Source organism: Dryobates pubescens, chromosome 1 (genome assembly GCF_014839835.1).
Source record: "Dryobates pubescens isolate bDryPub1 chromosome 1, bDryPub1.pri, whole genome shotgun sequence".
In the NCBI taxonomy this organism is placed as follows: Eukaryota; Metazoa; Chordata; class Aves; order Piciformes; family Picidae; genus Dryobates; species Dryobates pubescens.
This window is the reverse complement of record NC_071612.1, coordinates 26,214,460-26,241,598: the sequence shown is the minus strand read 5'-3', so window position 1 is coordinate 26,241,598 and position 27,139 is coordinate 26,214,460. Positions and strand designations below refer to the sequence as shown.

General features: G+C 48.4%; 1 protein-coding gene across 2 annotated transcripts in view; it reads right to left on the bottom strand.

Moving 5' to 3' along the window:
- Positions 1-27,139, bottom strand: part of UNC5C (unc-5 netrin receptor C) — a 316,234-nt gene that overhangs the window by 67,596 nt on the left and 221,499 nt on the right. For both annotated transcript variants that reach the window (XM_054163105.1, XM_009902723.2), the window contains exons 3-4: positions 23,057-23,200; positions 8,136-8,239 (exon numbers count right to left, since the gene is read on the bottom strand). In XM_054163105.1, the coding sequence (XP_054019080.1) occupies positions 8,136-8,239; positions 23,057-23,200 (248 nt within the window). The remainder of the gene's footprint in view (positions 1-8,135; positions 8,240-23,056; positions 23,201-27,139) is intronic.

The window sequence follows — 27,139 nt, the reverse complement described above, 5'->3', positions numbered from 1 at the left end:
GCCACAAGAAGGTCTCCTTGGGGCCTTGTCTTCTCCAGGCTGAACTCCCTCAGTCTGTCCTCATAGCAGAGCAGCTCCAGCCCTCTGATCATCCTTGTGAATGTTTTCTGGACATGCTCCAGCACCTCCAGATCCTTCCTGTACTAGGGGCTCCAAGCTGCACAATGCACGGTGGCTGTAATTTAGAGCAGCACACCTTGTAGTGCCTTCTTCTGTCGTCCTGATCCCCAGTGAGAGACAGATGTGTTGCCTCTAATTATTCCTTGATTGGTATCGGGAGATACATTAACATAATTGGCACATTTGTTCTAATTAACAGAAGGGATCTGCCATGTGCAAGACCATCAGCAAGAGCACAAAACCTGCAGTTGCCACCCCGGCTGCACCTCAGGGCAGCAACCAGACTTGTTTCAGGATGCTTCCAGCAGCAGCAGCCTGAAACAAGGTAGCTAAAACTAAGACTAAACACATGCAGTGCTACAGGTTGGGGTCGAAGTAGCTGGAGAGCAGACAAGCAGAAAGGAACCTGGGTCTATTAGTTGACAGTCAGCTGAACATGAGCCAGCAGTGTGCCCAGCTGGCCAAGAAGGCCAAGGGCATCCTGGCCTGAATCAGGACCAGCGTGGCCAGCAGGAGCAGGGAGGTCATTGTGCCCTGTGCTCAGCATTGGTTAGGCCACACCTTGAGTCCTGTGTCCAGTTCTGGGCTCCTCAATTTAAGAAGGACATTGAGACACTTGAAGGTGTCCAGAGAAGGGCAATGAAGCTGGGGAGGGGTCTGGAGCATAGCCCTGTGAGGAGAGGCTGAGGGAGCTGGGGGTTTTAGCATGGACAGGAGGGGGCTCAGGGGAGACCTTATTGCTGTCTACAGCTACCTGAAGGGAGGTTGTAGCCAGGTGGGGGTTGGTCTCTTCTCCCAGTCAACCAGCACCAGAACAAGAGGACACAGTCTCAAGCTGTGCCAGGGGAGGTTTAGGCTGAATGTTAGGAAGAAGTTCTTCCCAGCAAGAGAGACGGTCCATTGGAATGTGCTGCCCAGGGAGGTGGTGGAGTCCCCATCCCTGGAGGTGTTCAAAAAAGGATTGGATATGGCACTTGGAGCCATGGTTTAGTTGTCAGGAGGAGTTAGGTATTAGATAATAGGTTGGACTTGATGGTCTGTGAGGTCTTTTCCAACCTGGCTGTGTCTATGATTCTAAGACTTGCAAAGCTGGACCAGGGTTTCTGTGTAGACAAATGAACACAAGGAACATAAATCACACAAGTGATTATATATGTAGGGAAACCTATTACAGAAGCTAATTGCTGACACAGATTTAGCCATGCCAAGCTACTAGCGTGACTAAGACAGTTTAAATCTCGGCACTTTTGCCTTTGTGCAACTGTTTCAGAGTCTGGTAAAGCAATAGCACAACTGCTCCATGAGAAACTCAAGACTGCAAAAGGGATTGGAGCACTACATCAGGGTGCTCAGAGTCACATCCAGCCTGGCCTTAAAACCTCCAGGCATGAGGCTGGCACCACCTCCCTGGGCAACCTGTGCCAGTCTCTCACCACCCTCATGGGGAACAACTTCTTCCTAACATCCAATCTTGATCTACCCAGTTCTAGTTTTGCTCCATTCCCCCCAGTCCTATCACTACTTACACCCTCAAAAGTCCCTCCCCAGCTTTCTTGTAGCCCCCTGCAGATACTGGAAGGCCACAATAAGGTCTCCTCGCAGCCTTCTCTTCTCCAGAATGAGCAACCTCAACTCTCTCAGTCTGTCCTCATAGCAAAGGAGCTCCAGACCCCTTATCAACCTTGTGGCCCTAGTCTGGACACTTTCCAGCACCTCCAGATCCTTCTTAGATGTTAGGAACTATGAAGGTAGTGGAATGCTGGAACAGGTTGCCCAGGGAGGTGGTTGAGGCTCCTTCCCTGGAGATATTCAAGATGATGCTGGACTAGGCCCTGGGCAACCTGATCTAGTTGGGGATGTCCCTGCTGACTGCAGGGGGTTCAGACTGGATGGCCTTTGGTGGTCCTTTGTGGCCTGGACCATTATCCAGCCCTCTGATCATCCTCATGGCCCTTCTTTGGATATGCTCCAGAACATCCATATCCTTCCTGTAATAGGGGCTCCAGAACCAGCCACAGTACTCCAGGGGGGGTCTCACCATGGGATCAGACACTGAGAACTGTGAGGAGCTTTATGCTGTACTTTGGGAGGACCAGCCTGCATTGCCAAACCTTGTCCAACGGCTCTCCAGGGCAAATGAATGGGCAGTACTCATTCCTTTTGGGCTGTGCTCTTTCTGCACACAAACCTGCTTCCCTCCTCCCTGCTCTTCCTCCCATTCACACTCACAGACAGCTTTGCTGGTTGTTGGAAGGCTCTGCAAAGAAGAGAGTCACTTCCCAGCTAATTAGTATTTGTGGCCACAAATTCCTGTCCTCCCTTTTCTCAGAGCTCACATTGCTGCTGGGAATGCAAAGCACTGCCTGGGTGACACACACCTGCATGGAAATGCATACACATGAACTCCCAATTAAGGGGGAACTGCTGCAAAACCTAAGTGGCTCTCATGAAACACGGCAAAGAGCAGTCACATTAATAATCAATTAGATGAAGCAGCCACTTGATGCTGTCTGTTTGGAGAAGTCCCCAGCTTCCACCAGCTATTGCCCATGCAAGAGCTGCTGAGTGAAATCTGTATCACAGTCATCTTGACATGGCAAAAACACTCTCTTCTGCCTCTTGACTCAGGGATGCTTTTCCCCTTACTCTGGTTCCTAATTGAAGCCATGAATGTGGATATATATCACATCCCAGTTTTAGACCCAACTGGGTCACCAAGCAGTACATTACGCCCTGTTCTGCAATTAAACTACTCTGCAAAGCACCTCAATTATAATTAAAGAAGCAATTATCTCCCTGTTAAAGGTGCTGCTAATCATACACTTCAATGCAGGAGTTTGCCTGGCACTTTATGGCATATTAACCAATCTTGCATCTCATTGATGTTTTGATCCATAACCTATTGGAATGAGTTAATTTGATGTGACTCCATGTCTCTGTACTTTACCATGTGCAATATGATGCTAACATCTTTCAAAGAACAAATTAACTAAGCTAAGGAGTTAATTGCTCATAACTCTACCATTAAGGGTTGGAGAGAAGCAGAACAGGATCCTTCCTGCCTTCCCAGGATAGGTTGGAATTCAGCTCTGGTAAGGCTGCACCTTGAACATTGTGTTCAGTTTTGGGCACCTCAATATTAGAGAGATGTAGAGGTGCTGGAGCCAGTGCAGAGGAGGGCAAGGAATTTGGGGAAGGGGCTGAAAAATAAACCTGAAGAGCAACTGAAGGAGTCAGGGATGGTTAGTTTGCCCCACCACCCCTCAGCTAAGTGTGGAAAGGCACTCGAAGACAACCCTGCACTGGTGCTTCTACTGCTTGCCTGGACCATGCACTGCAAAAGACAAAACATTTCCCTGAGTGTTTCAGAACCTATAGGTAGGATTAGCTTGATATTGGCTATAAAACTGGGAGTGGGGAGGTATGCCACTGTGCAGCTGGCACTGATGTTGGTCAGGGCTAGTGGGCAGGGATATAAGACTGCAGAGAAGCTGATCTGCTTTTCCCCCAAACCAAGCAAGATGCATTTTGATGAGGCCCGACACACACCTCCTTCTATTTGGATCTTGTGCTTTTTTTGTGTGTGTGTCTTCTAGTGGCCATGATCTGAGCCTACTTTAATGCTTGGCATGTCCTAGTGGATCTGGGGGGACTGGTAAGTGCTGCCTTAAAAGCTTTGTCTGCCCACCTCTGTTTTCATCCTTCTTGCCCTCTGGAGCAGCTGTGTGCTGCTGCATGGTTCAGCTTTTCAGTGATACCGAGATCTGCTCTAGCATGGATCCATAAGGGCTTGACACAGTTAACTGCAATTAAATATTCTGGGAATTATAAGAATAAATTCCCCAGCTATGGAAATAGGACAGGATGCATCCCTGAGAGTGGCTGGTCCCACCACTTGGAAATATCAGGAGAAGGAAAACTCAAAACATGAAGTGAGACAATAAAATGGGAGAGAAAAAGGAAGTGGAAGATGCTGGCACTCCACTATTACATTACACTGAATATGTATTTTGTGTGGTTTCACAGCATAAGCTTTTCTTCCTCTGTTTTGGTGTTAAATTCTGTGACTCTGGGCTCCACTATTACATTACACTGAATATATATTTTGCATGGTTTCACAGCACAATCTTTTCCTACTCTGTTTTGGTGTTAAGTCCTGTGAGTGTGGACTCCACTATTACACTGAGTGCATATTTTGCATGGTTTCACAGCATAAGCTTTTCTTCCTCTGTTTTGGTGTTAAATCCAGCTACTACTTCAGAAGCCAGTAAGTGGGGAAAAAAAACCCAACCATAAAATACCAAAGCAAAACACAGTGCCCAGAGTGGGAGGAATCTGAGGTATATGCTCACCAAAGCATTTGGAAATGCTGCTAACAGTTGCAGCACAGGATCAGAGGATGTTAGGGCTGGGAAGGGACCTCCAAAGATCATGCAGTCCAACCCCCCTGCCAGAGCAGGACCATAGAATCCTGCACAGGTCACACAGGAACACATCCAGATGGGGCTGGAAAGTCTCCAGAGAAGGAGACTCCACAACCTCTCTGGGCAGCCTGCTCCAGTGCTCTGGGACCCTCACAATGAAGAAATTCCTTCTCATGTTGAGCTGGAACCTCCTGTGCTGTAGTTTATATCCATTGCCCCTTGTCCTATCCCAGGGTGCAGTGGAGAAGAGCACACACATGACTGTGCTCTACTTGCAGAACACACATTGCCCTAGAATCATAGAATCAACCAGGTGGGAAAAGACCTCAAAGATCACCAAGTCCAACCTGTCACCCAAGACCTCTTGACAACTAAATCATGGCACCAAGTGCCACGTCCAATCCCCTCTTGAACACCTCCAGGGATGGGGACTCCACCACCTCCCTGGGCAGCACATTCTAATGGCTAACAACTCTCTCTGTGAAGAACTTTCTCCTCACCTCCAGCCTAAACTTCCCCTGGCACAGCTTGAGACTGTGTCCTCTTGTTCTGGTGCTGCTTGCCTGGGAGAAGAGACCAACCCCCACCTGGCTACAACCTCCCTTCAGGTAGTTGTAGAGAGCAAGAAGGTCTCCCCTGAGCCTCCTCATCTCCAGGCTAAACAACCCCAGCTCCCTCAGCCTCTCCTCGTAGGGCTTGTGCTCAAGGCCTCTCTCCAGCCTCATTGCCCTTCTCTGGACACATTCAAGAGTCTCAGTGTCTGCTCTACTTGGAATCAAAACAGTCTTTCAGCAAGATGGAAGATAGCCTCAGCCTGCTGCCTGCCTTCTCCCAAGAACTTCTCCTACCATCATATCACAAACTTCTCTGAACAAATAAATGAAGTCTTAAACAAAGAACTCGTTCCTCTCTAAATTAAAACAATCATGTAATCCTTCAGCTCACCTAGTTACCTTTCATCTTTCTGGGGTTTTAAAATTTATCTTACCAGCTTCTGCAAGTGGCTGTAATAAAGTGTCACATTAAGGTATTCATATTCATTAGTCTTCTGGGCTTTGTTCTTTGTTCTTTTAATAGTGTTGGCAAGAATCTACAAAGAGGCTGCATTAGGCAGCTGTCCAACCTGGGTGTTTGATCCCCTTCTGACTTGGAGCGTCAGAAGAGGTAAAAAACCCACAACCCAACACTGAGAATGGTTCTTTTGATGGGGAGGATAAGATTTCTGAGCCAGCCAAGTGTTAATTGGGGTCTGCCCTGAGCACAGTACAAACAAGATTCAGAGCCAGTTAACGCACAGTCGTGAATCCTGGCTATTGACAGCGTGAGTCAGGATGCTAGGAAGGCAGGCAAAAAAAAAGTGCAGTTATTGTGACAGCACCTCATAGGAGGTCTTTTCAGAGATCACTTCCATGCATCACAGTAAATCACAATGCTTGGGTCCCAGTCACCCAGCTGAGCATTAAAGTATTTTCTGAGGGGGAATAACTGGACTAGCTGATGACATTTCAGAGGTGCTGGTGGCACTGCATTCAAACAAACTACCTGGCATCATCAAGCCACGATTCTAGCAAAGGGAATGAAGTCTCCCAGTACTGCTCTACACTCAGTGAACAACACAGCCTGTTGCAAACAGTCCTGTGGTGGCATAACTGCAAGTTGATTCGGTGCAAAGAAACATCAGAGAAGAAAATTAAAACATTGCTCCAGTTCTGGCACCCTTCTTACAGGAAGGATCTGGAGCTGCTGGAAGGTGTCCAGTGAAGGGCCATGAGGATGAGCAGAGGGCTGGAGCTGCTCTGCTATGAGCAGACTGAGAGAATTGGAGCTGTTCAGTCTGGAGAAGAGAAGGCTCCAGAGACACCTAATTGTGGCCTTCCAATATCTGAAGGAGGCTCCAAGAAAGCTGGGGAGGGACTTTTGAGGGTGTCAGGGAATGACAGGACTGGGGGGGATGGAGCAAAACTAGAAGTGGGTAGATTCAGATTGGATGTTAGGAAGAAGTTGTTCCCCATGAGAGTGGTGAGAGACTGGCACAGGTTGCCCAGGGAGGTGGTGGCAGCCTCATCCCTGGAGGTTTAGAAGGCCAGGCTGGATGTGGCTGTGAGCAACCTGCTGTAGTGTGAGGTGTCCCTGCCCATGACAGGGGGGTTGGAACTGGCTGATGATTGAGGTCCCTTCCAGCCCTGACAGTTCTGTGATTCTGTGATTGCTGCTAAGTTCCTGAGGAAAGTCAAGCTATCAGTGTTACAGTTGTCAGGTCTGACTCAGGAGACCTAAATACTCTTTACAGTTTGGGGTATCTTAACAGGGAAAACAACACAACACAACACAACACCACACCCCAGCCTATAGACAAAGAAAATGGGAAAAGTCTTCTCAGGTAGTTATTCCTTCTGATGCCTGTGGACTTGTTTCTGCAATTCTGATAAACTCTACGCTTGGGTGAGATGGAGAGATGACAATTTAAGCTTCATTTCCTGAGAAATCAGTCATCAGTGCTGAGTGACAACCACTTTGCTACTTAGCCATGACAGTCTGCCTTACCCTAATGCAAATCAGCAACAATTTCTTCTGTGTGTGGCAGAGGAAAACCGAAGAGAATACAGCTAGAGGAATTACAGTCGTTAGCAACCAATTTTTCTCTTAAGAGTGGATTCAGGATTTCAAAGGCCCCCTGTGACTCAGAGACACCTCCACTACTCCTGTGGAGCCACCACTGCACTTAGGCAAGCTCCTGTTAGCAGGGACACCCACTGCTGTCAGTGGGCACAGATTTTACTTGGGGATAGGCTCCCAGGTGGATGGCAGGATACACACTCTGGGTTTATTTACAGAATCACAGAATCAACCAGGTTGGAAAAGACTTCAGAGATCATCAAATCCAACCTATTACCTAACACCTCCTGACAACTAAACCATGGCTCCAAGTGCCACATCCAATCCTTTTATGAACACCTCCAGGGATGAGGACTCCACTACCACCCTGGGCAGCACATTCCAATGGTCAATTACTCTTTCTCCCCAAAGCATTGCCCCTTGTCCTACCACAGTGCACCACTGAGCAGAAGTTGTCCCTTCCCCTTCCTTACATCCAGCCCTCAGATACTGATTTATAGATACTGATTAGATCCCCTCTCAGCCTTCTCCACTCCAGACTAAACAGCCTCAAGTCTCTCAGCCTTTCCTCAGCTCACTGTCCTTTCTTTGCAGTCATTTCCCTGCTAGTGCACTGCCACAAATGCAGCACAGTTCTAGAGACTTACAGACCTGTAATCCTACAATCCAGCCTTAGATAATGAGAGTTAACTCCTAGCAGAACAGTAATAACTGGTGTAAGACCTGCTGTTTTCTTCTGTGACTCTAGGGAATCACTTGAAACAGCCAGCACCCTTTGGACCACAGGAAAGACACACACAGCTTAGGGCATGCTTATGACACATTCATCGGCTCCTGATCAATCTCGCCTCCAAGGAGCAGTCAGTCAGCTCTCCATTACCACCACCATGCTGTGCCCTAACTCATTGCACCATTAGTTACCCATCAGGTCTTAGGCAGATATTTGAGTGCTAGGACACTGCTATTGCTGCTCACCTCTGCTACTGGGATGCCTTCAGGTGGACGGCACTGGAGCAGGACCTCTTGCTCCAGGGACACTTCTTTCCCCAAGGGCTCCTGCTCAAAAGTTTTCCGGAGATCTGGGGAGGGAGAAGGAAAAGACAAAGAGCCAGTAGTGTTAATAGCTGCTTGTTTAAACTACATTTGATGGCCATAAATGCAAGAGATCATTCAAGACAGAGGAAGCAGCACTTCTGCTCCCTGGAAAGTGAAGCACTTGAGGACTGGGATATGGTTTCATTTTATTCCAACATTAAGAAGAGAGGGGTTTCAGAGTGGACTTTAAATGTATATTCTGGGAATCATAGAATCAGCCAGGTTGGAAAAGAGTTTGGAGATCATTGAGTCCATCCTATCACCCAACACCATCTAATCAACTAAACCATGGCACCAAGCACCCCATCCAGGCTCTTCCTAAACACCTCCAGTGATGGTGACTCCACCACCTCCCTGGGCAGCACATTCCAATGGCCAATCTCTCTTGCTGGGAAGAACTTTCTCCTCACCTCCAGCCTCAACTTCCCCTGGCACAGCTTGAGACTGTGTCCTCTTGTTCTGGTGCTGGTTGCCTGGGAGAAGAGACCAACTCCCAGCTGGGTACAACCTCTCTTCAGGGAGTTGGAGAGAGCAAGAAGGTCTCCTCTGAACCTCCTCTTCTCCAGGCCAAACAAGCCCAGCTCCCTCAGCCTCTCCTCACAGGGCTGTGCTTCAGACCCCTCCCCAGCTTTGTTGCCCTTCTCTGGACACCTTCAAGTGTCTCAATGTCCTTCTTAAATTGAGGGTCCTAGAACTGGACACAGTACTCAGTGCTAACCAGTGCTGAGTCCAGGGGCAGAATGACTTCCCTCATCCAAGGTCTCACTGTGGAAGGTCATGTTGGGACATAGAATGAAAAGTGAAAGGAGTCTCTTCTTTCTTCAGGTGATTTACATTTGGCAATTTTTGCCAGTGATGTACTAAAGAAAGTTGTGAAATATTAAATGAATCTGTAAAATCACAGCACATAAGCTGAGTTGCCATAAAGTTATGGATGAAAGTGCTCATGTTGCAATTCAGTTTATAAGCATTAACTTCACAGCTTTGGCTGATTCATCTTCACCTCACTACTATCCCTGTAGCACTAAATAGGATCACTGCTGGGACCAGGCTTGTTTAACATCTGTGTTGGCACCATGGACAGCGGCACTGAGGCACCCTCAGCAAGTTCACTGAGCACACCAAGCTGTGTGGTGCAGCTGACAGCTGGAGGGAAGGGATCCAGCCAGAGGGACCTGGACAGGCAGAAGAGGTGAGCCCATGACAACCTCATGAGGTTCAACATGACTAAGTGCAAGGTCCTGCAGCTGGGCTGGGGCACTCCCAAGCACCAATATAGGCTGGGCAGGGACTGGCTTGAGAGTAGCCCTGGAGAAAAGGCCTTGGGGGTGCTGGTGGATGAGAAGCTCAACAGGAGCCAGCAGTGAGCACTTGCAGCCCAGAGAGACAAGCAGAGCCTGGGCTGCAGCAAGAGAAGCATAGGCAGCAGGTGGAAGGAGGTAATTCTCCCCCTCTACTCCACTCTAGTTAGACACCACCTGTAGTACTGCATCCAGTTCTGGAGCCCCTATTATACAAAGGACATGAACTGCTGGAGTGTTCCCAAAGAAGGACCACAAGAATGATCTGAGGGCTGGAGAATGGTCCAGGCTGGAAGGGACCTCCATAGGTCATCCAGCCTGACTTCCCTGCAGTCAGCAGGGACATCCCCAGCTAGATCAGGTTGCCCAGGGCCTCATCCAGCCTCACCTTCAATATTTCCAGGGAAGGAGCCTCAACCACCTCCTTGCACAACCTCTTCCAGTGTTCCTCCACCCTCATAGTAAAGAACTTCTTCCTAACATCCAATCTAAATCTGCTCTGCTCTAGTTTGAAGCCATTGTCCCTTGTCCTGTCCTTGCAGGCCTTTGCAAACAGTCTCTCTCCAGCCTTCCTGTAGCCTCCTTCAGGTACTGGCAGGCTGCTATTAGGTCTCCCTGGAACCTCCTCTTCTCCAGGCTGAACACCCCCAGCTCCCTCAGTCTGTCCTCATAGCAGAGCTGCTCCAACCCCTTGATTGTTCTCAAGGCCTCCTCTGGACCCTCTCCATCAGGTCCATGTCCTTCCTATATTGAGGGCTCCAGACCTGCACACAGTACTGCAGGTGAGGTCTCAGCAGAGCAGAGCAAAGTGCCAGAATCACCTCTCTGGCTCTGCTGGCAATGCTGCTTTTGATGCAGCCCAGGCTGTGATTTGCCTTCTGTGCTGCAGTCTCACACTGCCTGCTCCTGTCCAGCTTCTCATCCATCAGCACCTCGAAGTCCGTTTACTCTGGGCTGCTTTCTATCACCTCCTCCACAGTCTGTATTGACAGTGAGGATTGTTCTGGCCCAGGTGCAGAACCCTGCACTTGCTCTTGTTGAAGCTCATGAGGTTCACCTGGGCACCACCTCTCTAGCTTGTCCAGGTCCCTCTGGATGCCCTCCTGTCCCTCTGGTGTTTGACAGCACCACTCAGCTTGGTGTCACCTGCACACTGCTGATGGTGCATTCAATCTCACTGTCTATGTCACTGATAAAACTATTAAACAGCACAGGTCCCAGTACAGACCCTGAGGGATAGTCTCCATCTGGACTTCAAGCCTTTGCACACCACCCTCTGGATGTGACCATCCAGCCAGTTCCTTATCCAGCCATCAAACCCATATCTCTCCAACTTGCTGAATAAGATGTTATGGGGGAGTGCATCAAAGGCCTTGCAGAAGTCCATAGAGATCACATCCATATGAATGAAGACAACAGAGGCAGATTAGACAGATAATAATCTGAAGTTTTTCCCTTGACACTTTGATTTATGGTCCTGCACTTTGATTTACCTTCCTGAAACATTAACAGAGCTCTGAAGGTTCTCCAGAGCCTCCTGTGTACAATAAACCCCTCCCTCCTGAAGCACTTGCCTTTTAACCTCCCCCCCTCCCAATTTTTAGTGCATACAAAAGGAAGTATCATTAGTCTAGAAATGTGTCATAGAAGTAGAAACAAAAATCCCACTTCAACCTCTTTATTACCAACAGCTGGAACTGCTGGCTAGGAAGAGCCCCTTTTCCCCAGGAATCATTGCAGTGGGGGCTGCTGCAGGTGAGAGGAGCTCTGTGGGCCCCCAGGAACCCATGCACTTCGAGGGTGCCACTGGATTCAAGTGGGTCAGTGATTCAGGAACTAAAACCACACTGAAGTAGGGGCCACGACATAATAAAACACTAATGTTCTCTGAGGAGCAATTGGATACTATTGAGTAAATGATACTAATTTGGGGTGTGTGTGTGTGTGTGTGTGTGAAATACATAATTGTGTATTTAGAAGGCTGGGAGCTCTTCTGTTCTATTCTGTTGGCTCCCTCACACACACAGCATTACCCACCAGCTCCTGCTGCAGCCACACCACCTGCAAACAGCTACAAAAGGTAGAATAGAAAATTAGAATAGAATAGAATAGAATAGAATAGAATAGAATAGAATAGAATAGAATAGAATAGAACTGAACTGAACTAACCAGGTTGGAAAAGAGTTTGGAGATCATTGAGTCCATCCTATCACCCAACACCATCTAATCAACTAAACCATGGCACCAAGCACCCACATCCAGGCTCTTCCTAAACACCACCAGTGACGGTGACTCCACCACCACCCTGGGCAGCACATTCCAATGGCCAATCTCTCTTGCTGGGAAGAACTTTCTCCTCACCTCCAGCCTAAACCTCCCCTGGCACAGCTTGAGACTGTGTCCTCTTGTTTTGGTGCTGGTTGCCTAGGAGAAAAGACCAACTCCCACCTGGCTACAACCTCTCTTCAGGGAGTTGGAGAGAGCAAGAAGGTCTCCTCTGAGCCTCCTCTTCTCCAGGCTAAGCAACCCCAGCTCCCTCAGCCTCTCCTTATAGGGCTTGTGCTCCAAACCCCTCCCCAGCTTTCTTGCCCAGGTGGCTGAACAGGACAGGTTTCACCTAGGAATAAGGTTCACTGGTTGTAACAAACCTGATAACAAGGTGGGATTTTAAGTGATGAAGAAGCAGAAGGCCTGGGCAAACAACTTTGTCACCTATGCTATCTACCATGAACCACCCTGCTGGGACAGCTCTCTACAGCTCCCTTATGGGAGGTTGGAGTGAGAAGGGGGCAGCCTCTGCTCCTTAGAGGCAAGGGACAGCACCAGAGGAAATGGCTCCAAGCTGCACCAGAGGAGGTTCAGGCTGGATGCTAGGAAATATTTGTCCCCAGAGAGGGCTCTCAGCCATGGGAATGTTCTGCCCAGGGCAGTGCTGGAGTCACCATCCCTGGAGGTGTTGAAGCAGTGTGTGGAGCTGGCGCTTAGGGACATGGTTTGGTGTTTACCCTTCAGTGTTGGGTTGAAGGTTGAACTGGATGAGCTTGGAGGTCTCCTCCAGCTGGATGATTCTGTGTGGATTTTGAACTGACTTCATTTTTTCCTATGGCCATTGCTATAGTTTCTGTGGATAATGATGACATCCTTCTAAAATCTTCAATCTTCAGGTTCCTCTGCCATTTAACCATTCTTGTCATCATGGCAACTTCACCCTGTCAACCAGGAGTGGGTAAGCTTGCTAGGGTACTGATACATCCTGGGTCAGGACCTCCCTGTCAATGAAGAGCCAGGGTGCGTTATTAAAGCCTCAGGTTGGCAGCAGAGAGAGCCTTCTCTACCCTCCCCTTCAATAGGAGACACACAAGAGAAAGGCTGCTGCAATTTTTCTTCATTATTGAAGCAGAATACTTCTTACTGCAGAATAATTATTATTGCAGAGTAATTCTTCATTAGTAATGCAGAATAACCTCTGATTGTCTGCATTAGCAATACTCTTTCTCCCTCTGTCCAGGTAACGCTGCTGGCCACGGTTTATCACCCCTAGAGTGGAGGGGCAGCAATGCTGAAGGGTCTGTCTTGTTTTTCTCACCAGTTCACTCACGTCTCTCACCCAGCTGCAGGTGGGGATGTCACCACCAGGCAGTCAGCCCTCCCATCAGACGTTTTCCCCCAGCTCTAATTCCCCTTCAAGTCTGTCTTCAGAAGAAGAAACAAAGGAGAACAACTGAAGTTCTGGCCTGCCACCTTGAGTCAGACTATTTTCTTTACTAATGCATTGTCTCAGTAAATTCAGAGTGGACCCTTGTGGCATATATTGAAGCATATTTACAGCTTGTTTGAGATGAGACTTTCCTTACAGACTCCTGAAATATTCCTGCACAATCCTCTCTGGTAAGGACAGATGGCTGCATTCAGAGCTGCACTGAAGTAAGAGAATTTCAGCAAGTATCAAACTAAATACAGAATCACAGTCACAGAATTACTGAGGCTGGAAAAGACCCCCGAGATCATCAAGCCCAGCCTATGACCTAACCCCACCACATCAGCTAAACCATGGCCACCAAGTGCCACATCCAAGCTTTCCTCAAACACCTCCAGTGATGGTGACTCCTCCACCTCCCTGGGCAGTCCATTCCAGTCTCTAATTCCCCTTTCCATCAGGAAGTGCTTCCTAACATCCAACCTAAACCTCCCCTGGCACAGCTACAGGCCATGCCCTCTCATCTTGTCACAAGCTGCCTGGGACCCCCATCTAACTACAATCTCCCTTCAGGTAGTTGTAGAGAGTGATGAGGTCCCCCCTGAGTCTCCTCTTCTCCAGGCTGATCACCCCCAGCTCCCTCAGCCTCTCCTCATCAGACTTTCCCTCCAGCCCCTTCCCCAGGCTGGTTGCTCTCCTCTGGACCTGCTCCAGCACCTCACGATCTTGCTGAGCACAGGGGCAGAATTCCATCCCTGCTCCTGCTGGCCACACCACTCCTGATCAAGGCCAAGATGCCCTTGGCCTTCCATGCCCCCTGGGCACACTGCTGGCTTGTGTCCAGCTACTGTCACCCAGCACTGCCAGGTCCCTCTCAGCCAGGCTGCTCTCCAGCCACTCATCCCCAGTCTGTAGCACTGCATGAGGTTATTGTGGCCAAAGTGAGGACTCTGCCCTTGGCCCTGTTGAATCTCATACCGCTGGCCTCAGCCTGGCCAGGTCCCTCTGCAGCATCCTCCTACCCTCCAGGAGATCCACACTCCCTCTCAATGTGGTGTCATAAATAGTATGATGTGGAATCAGAACCTCAGTGTACACCAGACCCTTAGCTTCATTCCTGAGTTTCTGTGCTTTGGGGAGAAAGAGGCCTCGGATCTTAATGTCGCTGCACTGCCAAGCGACTTTCTTTTACATCTAATGCATTTTTAGCTTGCCAACCACTCAAGAGGTTGCATGCTAAAGGTAATCATTGGTACAGGACTCCATGGCATTTCCCCACTTCCTTTGCTATCTGCCAGCTTCTAAGAAGCAGCAAAGAACAGCCCCATTATTGTTTTGTGTATTTATTTTCAGTCAACTGCACTTTATCTCCTCGCTGTTCTGAGTGTTCCTGTGATGGGTGGCTCGGGTCAAACTTCAAGCAGAGCTTTTGCCATTTCTGAGAAACGTGGCAAGAGGCAAAGCAGAGGCTTCCAAGGCAGTGTTAATGCAAGGGTGACTAATGAATGAGCATGAAAAACGGACACTTGTCAGCCAGAAACTGGATGTAAACCAGAAACGAGCAGAACAATGCAGCATTACTGTCAGGGAGTGATGGATCTCTGCCCTTGGCACACCTTCAAGGCTCTTTCCTTCCACTGACTCCAAAGCCAACTTTCCTTCTGTAGGAAGCAATTAAAAGAATAAGCAAGCTTTAAGAGCACCAAACAAGCCCCACAACCACCCAACATTTTATTCTCTATCCAACTTTCATGTTAGCTGTGCCCATTGAGAGGAGGAGGTTTGGTTTGTGCTGTCAGGTAAAAAGGTGGAAAGATCTTCCCCAGAAACACAGAGCACAGTTGGGAGAGGTGATTCTGCCCCTCTGCTCCACTCTGCTGAGACCACACCTGGAGTGCTGCTTCCAGATCTGGAGCCTTCCTGTCAGGAAGGAGGTGCTGAAACATGTCTAGAGAAAGGCCATGAGGATGATCAGAGGGCTGGAGCTCCTCTCCTGTGGAGGCAGAATGAGAAAGCTGGGGCTGTTCAGTCTGGAGAAGAGAAGGCTCTAAGAAGACCTTATTGTGGCCTTCCAGGATCTGAAGGGGGCTACAAGAAAGCTGGGGAGGGACTTTTGAGGGTGTCAGGGAGTGATAGGACTGGGGGGGAATGGGAAAAAAACTAGAAATGGGGAAATTCAGAATGCATGTGAGGAAGAAGTTGTTCCCCATGAGGGTGGTGAGAGCCTGGCACAGGTTGCCTAGGGAGGTGGTGGCAGCCTCATCCCTGGAGGTTTTGAAGGCCAGGCTGGATGTGGCTGTGAGCAACCTGCTGTAGTGTGAGGTGTCCCTGGCCATGGCAGGGGGGCTGGAGCTAGATGATCCTTGAGGTCCCTTCCAACCCTGACAGTTCTATGATTCTATGACAAAGTCTGATAAACTTACTACACAGCAATGTGATTTGCATTTGTCAGTATTGCAGCTGCATCCACGTGGCTGGGAGAGAGTCATGCCTGTTCATGTGGAAAGTGGTACAGAGGCAAAAGCAGAGTGGTAGAATCCAACATGTTAAATGCTCAGCTAACTTCTCTGTAATCAGCCATTCTCTCTTCAGTAATCTCAGCTCCACACCACATGCCTCATTTATCCCTTCACTAACCACAAGCAGCAGATATCGATTAGTAGCATCTGAAAATGTATACAAGGAAGGAATTCCAGTCCTGTCTCTGCTAGCTCTCATCCACACTTAGAAAAGTGCACAAAATACATTTTTTTTGGGTTATTTTTTATACTGCATACCTTGGACATACTTTGCTGTTACAGTTTGCAAGTGATGTCCCTCCCAGCTCACTCGCCTTAGCTCAGCATTCACCCAGCTCTGTATCTATTGCAATGTGTTCATCCAAGGGCATGAGACTGAACACATCCAAGTGCCAGGCTCTACACATTGGCCACAACAACCCCTTGCAGTGCCACAGGCTGGGGTCAGAGTGGCTGGAGAGCAGCCAGGCAGAGAGGGACCTGGGGGTGCTGGTGGACAGCAGCTGAACATGAGCCAGCAGTGTGCCCAGGAGGCCAAGAAGGTCAAGGGCATCCTGGCCTGCATCAGGAACAGTGTGGCCAGCAGGAGGAGGGAAGTCATTCTGCCCTGTGCTCAGCACTGGTTAGGCCACACCTTGAGTCCTGTGTCCAGTTCTGGGCCCCTCACTTTAGGAAAGATATTGAGATGCTGCAAGGTGTCCAGAGAAGGGCAACAAAGCTGGGGAGGGGTCTGGAGCACAGCCCTGTGAGCAGAGGCTGAGGGAGCTGGGGTTGCTTAGCCTGGAGAAGAGGAGGCTCAGGGGAGATCTTCTTGCTCTCTAAAACTATCTGAAGGGAGGTTGTAGCCAGGTGGGGGTTGGGCTCTTCTCCCAGGCAGCCAGCACCAGAACAAGAGGACACAGTCTCAAGCTGTGCCAGGGGAGGTTTAGGCTGGATGTTAGGAAGAAATTCTTCCTTCCCAGCAAGAGAGATTGGCCATTGGAATGTGATGCCCAGGGAGGTGGTGGAGTCACTGTCCCTGGAGGTGTTAAAAAAGGCTTGGATGTGGTTTAATTGATGAGAAGGTGTTGGACTCAATGACCTCAAAGATCTTTTCCAGCCTGGTTAATTCTGTGATTCTGTAATGCTTTGGTGGCTACAGTACCATGTCCTCACAGTATTGCTTGGATTAGATGTGTGAGAAGAGGGAAGAAAAGCATTCTAGCAATACAATGGTGGAGCTTGGGCCCCAGAATTAAAAGGTGAGATAACAGAGTGCCAGCGAAGAATCAGTGATTTATTTCTTTCTCATATCTGTTTCCTGGTACGACTGCACATCCCTTGCAAGTGGAGATAACCCATCAGGTGCACCAGTCTTCTGTGCTGCATTTATCTTATCAGTATGCAGTATCTGACATGCCTGTATTAGCTACATTCCTTTGAAACAATGTCTGGGGGTAGGGGGGGAAGGCTTTTAGATAACTACATAGGAAACTAATTCCAAAATGATATTAACATGTGCAGTTCCTGACTACAGCAGAGCTTTTGCAAGGATTTTAGATTCTGATCTTAAGGTTAATGAATAAAGGAAAAGAAGAAGAGACTGCCCACATTCACTACACCAGCAAGGAAAAAGAACAGGTAGCAAAAATGACAGAGAAAGCTGTTATTTTCCCAGAGGTTTTAGTATCAGTCAGGGTTGGAAGGGACCACAAGGATCATCCCTGCCATGGGCAGGGACACCCCACACTAGATCAGGCTGGCCAGAGCCTCGTCCAGCCTGGGCTCAAACACCTCCAGGGATGGGACCCCAATCACCTCCCTGGACAACCCATTCCAGGGCTTCACCACTCTCATGGTCAAGAACTTCCTCCTCACCTCCAGCCTGAATCTCCCCACCTCCAGCTTCATTCCATTCCCCCTAGTCCCATCACTACCTGAGATCCTGAGAAGTCCCTCCCCAGCCTTCCTGTAGTCCCCCTTCAGATACTGGAAGGCCACAATTAGGTCCCCTGGGAGCCTTCTTTTCTCCAGACTGAACAGCCCCAACTCCTTCAGTCTGTCCTCATAGGAGAGGTGCTCCAGCCTTCTGATCAGCTTCGTGGCCCTTCTCTGGACACCTTCTAGCACCTCCAGATCCCTCTTGTAATAGGGGCTCCAGAACTGGAGGCAGGACTCCAGGTGGGGTCTCAGCAGAGCTGAGCAGAGGGGGAGAATCACCTCCCTTGACCTGCTGGCCACACTTCTCTTGCTGCAGCCCAGGATCTGGTTGGCTTTCTGGGCTGCAAGTGCACACTGAGAGCTCATGTTGAGCTTCTCCTCCCACAGCACCCCCAAATCTCTCTCCTCAGGGCTGCTTTCCAGCCAGTCACTGCCCTGCCTGGATTTGTGCTTGGGATTGCCTTGACCCAGATGCAGGACCCTGCCCTTGGTCTTGTTGAACCTCATGAGGTTGGCTTGTGCCCACCTCTCCAGCCTGTCAAGGTCCCTCTGGATGGCATCCCTTCCCTCCAGCTGTCAGCTGCAGCACACAGCTTGGTGTCATCAGCAAACCTGCTGAGGGTGCACTCAATGCCACTGTCCATGGCACCCACAAAGATGTTGAACAAGCCTGGTCCCAGGACTGATCCCTGAGGAGCTGCGCTTGTCCCTGGCCTCCACTGGGACATGGACCCATTGACAGCCACTCTTTGGGTGCGGCCATCAAGCCAGTTCTGTATCCATCTAGAGGTCACCCATCAAACCCATGTGTCACCAGCCTGGAGACCAGGCTGTGGTGCAGGGCAGTGTCAAAGGCTTTGTTTTCAATAAATCCAAAGCCTGGCAGCAGATTTAGGGCTTATATCCTTCTTATTTTTCTCTGAAGGACAGTATGGATTATCATGAAGCCAGTGAGGGGTGCAGCAATACCAAAGTGGAACAGAGAAACAGTGAGGCTGCTCTATGCACACGGGCTCAAAGCAATTTGTCTTTGCCACCCCATTATTATCTGATCTAAAAATTAGGTCAAATCCTGCAGCTATTTCTTTTACTTTTTACCAGGTGTATTTTCCAGTGAGGTTAACTCTACTCTGAGCTACACAGGCTCAGACCTCATTCATCCTTTTAACAGCAGTTAAAACAGGCTGCCCAGGGGGGTTGTGGAGTCTTCCTCTCTGGAGATACTCAAATCCTGCCTGGATGTGTTCCTGTGTGATCTGTCACAGGGGATCCTGCTCTGCAGGGAGGAGGGGTGTGGATTGGATGAACTTTTGAGCTCCCTTTCAGCCCCTGAAGTTCTGTGATTTTGCCCCCTAAGGTTTTAGCTGTTCAGTGACATCAGTCTTGTTACATAAACCTCACCTTAAAACTTTATATTGGACTTGGGTGTTTTTTCAGGCAAAGGTAAAGCCACCCATACCTCCCTCCTTCTCTCCCTCTCTCCCTCTTTCCCTGCTTCCCTCCTACCCTCCCTTGCTCCAGAAAAGTGAAATTTCTGAATTGAGCAGAAAAAAAAATCCCAAACCCTGCATCAAAACTTTTTAGTGACTCCTAGTGCTCCTGATAGGATGTGCCCAGAATAAATAAGAAATGTGTGAATAAATAGGAAATGTGTTTTGGCACTTTCAGAGGTCTCTGCCTCTGAAAATTTATTCCATCTTCCCAGCTCCACCACGAGATACATTAGGGAGCTCTACTTTGTTGGCTGGAATGGGAAAGTGAAAATTAATCCAAACCAATCTGCTAGTTTAGGAGGCTGAAATGCCCAGCTCTGTTCTCAAGGGGACACCAACACCCCAGGAAAATTAGTTCCATGAAATAGGAGGATCTGTTATTCAGAAAGAGCCTGCACAGAAAGGAGTGATTTCCTAGCAACTTCCTGGTCAGGGAACACAATGGTGAGATGCTGTTAAAGGCCCACAACACTTAGAGAAGCCAGGCTGCTGGCTTTAGACTTTGCTTCTCCATTTCTAGCATGAGCAGCCTTTGGACACCAAACCAGCAGCATCTTCACTTTGTATTTATAGATTGCTCCCTTCTGAATAACCGAAGCTCTTGGCTGGAGAGCTGTTGCAATTGATTTTTCACAGAGAACTTCCATTGAGTAGGTTGATTGGTGCTTTTTGACACATGCCTGACCCTGCATTAAACAAACACAAGCCACTTCTCCAGGATGCACATTTTTCACACTTTCAAATTACTTTTCACTTAATTCTATTACACGCTCAGTGAACAGAGATGTTGCATGCTGCTGCTGATGCTGCTTCTTCTGTTTCTTCTTCTTCCTCTTCTTCTTCCTTTTCTTCTTCTTCTTAATTTTCTCCTTCTTCTTCTTCCTTTTCTTTTCTTCTTCTTCTTTTCCTTTTCTTCTTCTTCTTCATTTTCTCCTTCTTCTTCTTCCTTTTCTTTTCTTCTTCTTCCTTTCCTTTCCTTTTCTTCTTCTTCATTTTCTCCTTCTTCTTCTTCCTTTTCTTTTCTTCTTCTTCTTCATTTTCTCCTTCTTCTTCTTCCTTCTCTTCTTCTTCCTTTCCTTTTCTTCTTCTTCTTCATTTTCTCCTTCTTCTTCTTCTTCCTTTTCTTTTCCTTCCTTTCATTTTCTTCTTCTTCTTCTTCTTCTTCTTCTTCTTCTTCTTCTTCTTCTTCTTCTTCTTCTTCTTCTTCTTCTTCTTCTTCTTTTCTTCTTCTTCTTCTTTTCTTCTTCTTCTTCTATCTTCTTCATCTTCTTCTTTTCTTCTTCTTTCTTCTTCATCTTCTTTCTTCATCTTTTCTTCTTCTTCTTTCTTCTTCTTTTCTTCTTCTTCTTGTCTTCTTCTTTTCTTCTTCTTCTTGTCTTCTTGATGACCTTGATGAAGACACAGAGCGTGTCAGCAGTAAGTTCACAGATGACACCAAGACAGGTGGCAGTGTTGATCTTCATGAGGGAAGGCTCTACAGAGAGACTTGGATAGATTGGATCCATGGCCAACATTAACTGGATGAGCTTCAACAAGGCCAAGTGCCAGGTCCCGCACTTGGGGCACAACAACCCCAAGCAACACTCCAGGCCTGGGGCAGTGTGGCTGGAAAGCTGCTGGCAGAAAGGGACCTCGGGGTGCTCATGGGCAAGCAGCTGAATAGGAGCCACCAGTGTGGCCAGGTGGCCAAGAAAGCCAAAGGCATCCTGGCTGGGATCAGCAATGCTGTGTCCAACAGCAGCAGCTCTGGTGAGGCCACACCTGGAGTATTGTGTCCAGTTTTGGGCACTTCAACACAAGAGAGATGTGGAGGTGCTGGAGCCAGGGCAGAGGAGGGCAAGGAAGCTGGGAAGGGCCTGGAGAATAAATCTGATGAACAACAACTGAAGAAGCTGGGGATGGTTAGTGTGGAAGAGAGAAGGCTGAGGGGAGATCTCATTGCTGTCTACAACTACCTGAAAAGACCTTGTGGAGAGGCTGCTGCTGGTCTCTTCTCACAGGTAATTAGTGATGGAACAAGAGGGAATGGCCTCAAGATGTGACTGGGTAGATTTAGACTGGACATTAGGAAGAATTTTTTCATGTAAAGAGTGGTCAGGGATTGGAATGTTGATCTGTTAGAGGGGAGAAAGGCTTTGCAGAGGGACCTTGACCAAGTGCACAGATGGGCAGAGTCCAACAGGATGGCATTCAACAAATCCAAGTGCCAGGTGTGCACTTTGGCTACAGCAACCCCATGCAGAGCTACAGGCTGGGGTCAGAGTGGCTGGAGAGCAGCCAGGCAGAAAGGAATCTGGGGGTGCTGATTCATAGCTGCCTAAACATGAGCCAGCAGTGTGCCCAGGTGGCCAAGAAGGCCAATGGCATCCTGGCCCGCATCAAGAATAGTGTGGCCAGCAGGAGCAGGGAAGTCATTGTGCCCCTGTACACTGCACTGGTTAGACCACACCTTGAGTACTGTGTCCAGTTCTGGGCCCCTCAGTCTAAGAAGGACATTGAGACACTTGAACATGTCCAGAGAAGGGCAACGAGGCTGGGGAGAGGCCTTGAGCACAAGGCCTACGAGGAGAGGCTGAGGGAGCTGGGATTGTTTAGCCTGGAGAAGAGGAGGCTCAGGGGAGACTTTATTGCTGTCTACAACTACCTGAAGGGCGATCGTAGCCAGGAGGGGGTTGGTCTCTTCTCTCAAACAACCAGCACCAGAACAAGAGGACACAGTCTCAAGCTGCACCAGGGGAATTTTAGGCTCAAGGTGAGGAGAAAGTTCTTCACAGAGAAAGTTGTTAGTCATTGGAATGTGCTGCCCAGGGAGGTGGTGGAGTTCCCATCCCTGGAGGTGTTCAAGAGGGTATTGGACATGGCACTTGGTGCCGTGATTTACTCATGAGGTCTGTGGTGACAGGCTGGACTTGATGATCTTTGAGGTCTCTTCCAACTTTGGTGATTTTGTGATTCTATGACAAGGCATCTTAAGTGATTTGCCTGCCTCACAGCTGCAGAAGAACCCCAAACTGAGGAACAAAAGGTTAAACAATAGCAATACAAAGCCACATTTCAGTTACAGACAAATAAACTCCCTGGAATCCATTGCATTAGGCTGCTCTAACAAAGAAAAGCCACCCAGACTAGGAGAAAAAAAAAAACAACAACACTGAACTGAATGTTCTGTCTCCAAAATATGGTAAGAAAAAGAAGTAAACTCTGTATTATGAGTGCTTTTGACAAAAAGTTTGGACACCTGTGAAGAAATGCCAACTGACACAAAAGGCCTTGCATGCACTGATTATGTGTCACATGGAAGTTAATTGCATACGTATGCGAGCACACAAAAGTTACTTAACTGTCAAGAGAAATCCATCCAGACTTCTAAACTGTGTTAATTTAATGGTCATCTGTCTCAGGACAACTGGCAGGACATGAAAACCTACTGAATGAGTTACCTTCAGAGCCATAATCTAAAACACCTGTTTAAACGTTGCCAAGCCTCTCTGAAGTGCTGACTGGAATATTGCATCCAGTTCCAGGCTCCCCAGTTCAAGAGGGACAGGGATCTACTTGAGAGAGTCCAATGGAGTGCCGTAAGGACAATGAAGGGACTGGAGCACTGCTCTTGAGCAAAGGCTGAGAGCCCTGGGGCTGTTTAGTCTGGAGAGGAGAAGGCTGAGAAGGGATAAATAGCTGATCGACGCTTTCAGAGACTGAAGCAAGGGATCAGGGAGGCAGTGTCACCTTAGGACCACATCCACCAACAGGAAATGTCCTTACATCAGAAACTCCAGAACAGGAGAAAATACAGAGCCTAACTGGTTGGAAGGAAACACTCCAAGTCAAACAGCATCCACTCAACAGGCAAGAGAGGAAAGGTACTCACATGCAATGCGGACGTAGGCTTTGCGGCTCTTGGTGGTGCCTGCAGAGCTCCAGGCAACGCACTGGCACCAGTAATCTTCCGGCCCAAAGAGCTCCTCCACCTGCTGGCGGGAGATCTCAATGCTCACCTCCCGGACAATCAGACCTGCCAGGGCACAAGGGATGCTGGTCAATGTCAGGCTTACACATAGAATGAAAAGAAAGGGGAAGGGGAAGGGGAAGGGGAAGAGGAAGGGGAAGGGGAAGGGGAAGGGGAAGGGGAAGGGGAAGGGGAAGGGGAAGGGGAAGGGGAAGGGGAAGGGGAAGGGGAAGGGGAAGGGGAAGGGGAAGGGGAAGGGGAAGGGGAAGGGGAAGGGGAAGGGGAAGGGGAAGGGGAAGGGGAAGGGGAAGGGGAAGGGGAAGGGACACCTCACACTAGATCCAGTGGAGGGCTACAAGGATGATTGGGGGTCTGGAGCACTGCCTGATGAGGAGAAACTGAGAGGGGATTTAAGCAATGTCTATAAATATCTGAGGGCTGGGGGTCAAGAGGCAGGGGACAGGCTCTGCTCAGTTGCACCCTGGGATAGGACAAGGGGCAATGGATATAAACTACAGCACAGGAGGTTCCACCACAATATGACGAAGAACTTCTTCGCTGTGAGGGTCCCAGAGCACTGGAACAGGCTGCCCGGAGAAGTTTCAGTGTCTCCTTCTCTGGAGACTTTCAGGACCCATCTGGATGCATTCCTGTGCAACCTGCGGTGGATTTTATGGTCCTGCTCTGGCAGGGGGGGTTGGACTCAAAGATCTCTGAAGGTCCCTTCCGACCCCTAACATCCTGTGATCCTGTGATCCTGTAACTCCAGGCAAGACTCTGGGCAAGGGTGTGACCAGGTTTTGATACCTCTGGGCAGCACATTGGGTCTTTGATGCCGATGCCAAAGCATTAATGAACTTCTAATGTGTGTCTGCCTGTAGCCAACACCATTGCCATTCCAAAAATGCACTCTTGCAAATGGCCCTGAATACAGAAATTCACACACAAATATTTTGTGGGGTGGGACTGAGTTTCTTGTTTGTTTTTTTTCCATCCAGAATTGCCAGGAAACTCAACCTAAAGGTCCTTGGATCATAGCACAGACAGTTTGTCCCCATCACCAAACACCAAAGGGAAGGTCCTGCTGCTGAGCAGACCTGAGCCTGTGGAGGCCAGCTACCCTCAGCCTCCTGCCACAGGGCTCACAAAGTGATATTTATAACGTGAATGTTCCCAGTTGTACAGCAGGACGCCGTCCTCAAGCACTGGTAACCCAAGCAGCCCTTTGATTTGCTTCCAGCCTCACAGAGGCTCCATTCAGGGAGCCAGTGATTAATTACTGTTTGTACACAGTTGTGCACTGTCATTGAGGCTGCATGCTGTTTGCATCCAAAACTTGGTTCCAAACTTAATAGCAGAAAGGAATTCATGCACGTAATAACCATGGACTCCTCTGGTGGGAACACCTTCTAATGAGATGCATTTGCCAACTAGAGACTATCACAGCATAGGTTCCCTTTTACTTCATTATCCTTGGCACCTTTAGCCACTGAATAATCAGCTGCTTTGGGGGAAAACACTTCAGAGCTTTCCTCCTTGAAATGAAGTGCACGAAACATGGCAACTGTACTCCAAAGAATGGGAATCAAAGAAGAGCCTGGGCATTTGATAGGCAGTGAACACTGTGTTATGAATGTGCTCTGCTTTGATGAGCTGTATTGGCTCTAAAAGGGGTCTGGCTGATAGCTTTTGTCCTGTTGAGAAGAGCATGAGGAGGGAGGGGAGGGATCATGTACATTACATGCATAAAATTGGTCATGTTTCCCCAGTGCAACTGCTGCTAGCCTGAAGATTACTTCAGTTCCTTCCCAGTTTTAAAGCACTAGCCCAGGGAGCCTTTGAAAGCTACAAAATGTCACCCTTCCACAGAAACCATCTCCTTTCCCTCACCTTCTTTGTTAGAAATAGGTTGAATTTTTCAGCCTAGTTCTGTGGTAGTTTTAGACTATGCCTTTAAAATTTTTTTTTTTCCACAGATCTTGAACAGAAAGTAGTAAAATGTAAATAAATCACTGTTGGGTGTACAAAGGAACATAATGATCATTCTTGACAATCCCGTTGGAGAAATAAGGGACTAAAAGTATTTGCAATAAAACAATTTCCTTCTCACTTCTTTGCTCTGGGAGAGATACCAACTCGCTTCTGCCTGACCTTGGCTGCATTGTTTTGGTATTGACTTCTTTGCTTCTGTCTCTTCTCCCTTTTGTACAGGGGGGCAAGGGAGAGGCAGAGAGGGAGAAGCTGGTAGCTTCCCCTGGTCTCTAACCAGAGGGATTCTTCATGCACACACACACACACACACACACACACAGAGTATCACTAAGGTTGGAAGAGACCTTCTTGCACTGTTTATTAATTGCAAATACCTGCAAATGTTGTAACTCCTGGATATTTTGTACATACTCATTGCATGCCATTGGAGAGTGTAGTTTTGCCTGCAAACACAGCTTCCATTTGCTTGCAGCTGGGCTGGACTGGCAAATTTAATGTTGGAGGGAGGGGGAGGAGGAATTTCAACCCACCCCAGTTCCTCATACGGCTAAGGTATAGAGCAGGTAAAGCTATGCTGCAGGTAAAGCTATGCAGCAAGACTGTTTCCTTCCAGCACTTGAGTAACCTGCCCATTTCCAGAATCAATAGAGTCCTGTAGTGGTGGCACAGTCCACAAGCAGTCAGGACACTCCGATTTTAAAGAAACGAAATAGCAAACACAACTTAAGGGATATAACAGGAATGTGGGCAGGCAGCACGCTTGACAGGTCCCTTCTGATGCTCATGAATCGATAAAGAGCATCTGTAAGGTGTTTCTAACTGTTCTCTCTCCATGATGATTAGCTAGAATAGGACAGGGGAAAACATTTGCTTGCACTGTCCAAACTTGATTTGAATTCAACCGAACAAGGACTGTTTCTGTCGCCTCACGCGGTCCATCTGGATCTGGGGTACAAAGGCAGATATGCAAAGATACTGAGTCTAATTACCACCACCCTATTTCTGGCAACAAGATGGTGAAGAGAGAAGCTTTAAAACAATAATGCAGGACATTAAAGTAATTTGAAGCAATTCTCCAAAAGAAAAGATAATTGTGTCTTAAGATTGTTCACTGAAAACCCCACAGAGCATGCAAAATGCATCCCCAGGTCACTGGGCTCCTTCTGCCAGAGTGTTTCTTTTCTGATCTCAGTGAACAACTGCAGCACTCCCAACAGAGGCTTACCCCTTGAGTACATGGAAGTAAAAAGTCTCAGAGGGAAAAAATAAAGCAAAAGCACAAACATTGGGGCTGTTCAGTCTGGAGAAAAGAAGGCTCCCAGGGGACCTAATTGTGGCCTTCCAGTATCTGAAGGGGGCTACAAGAAGGCTGGGGAGGGACTTCTCAGGATCTCAGGTAGTGATAGGACTAGGGGGAATGGAATGAAGCTGGAGGTGGGGAGATTCAGGCTGGAGGTGAGGAGGAAGTTCTTCCCCATGAGAGTGGTGAAGCCCTGGAATGGGTTGTCCAAGGAGGTGGTTGGGGCCCCATCCCTGGAGGTGTTTAAGCCCAGGCTGGATGAGACTATGGCCAGCCTGATCTAGTGTGAGGTGTCCCTGCCCATGGCAGGAGGGTTGGAACTAGATGATCCTTGTGGTCCCTTCCAACCCTGGCTGATTCTAGGATTCTATGATTTGCTGCCCTCTCTGGGTCTTAAGTATGGATCTAGATGTGCTGGGCTATAAAAGATGTCACAGAGCTTGCTCAAGGCTGGGGCTATTTATACATCCAGATCATTGAGCTTTAATACCACCTACCTAAACCTGGCATCAGGAAAAGACAGAGTTTCCCTAAAGAGAGGCCCCAACCCCTGTAGCCATTAGAGGACTAAATAAAGCTCCTAAGTCTAAGAATAACATAAGATACCCTTAGATATTTCAGATAAATTCTAAGATATCCTTTTGCCCCTAATAGCTTTCTGTCAAGTGAGGAGAGAGTATAGATTACAAGAAGGCTCAGGGGTGTTTGGTATA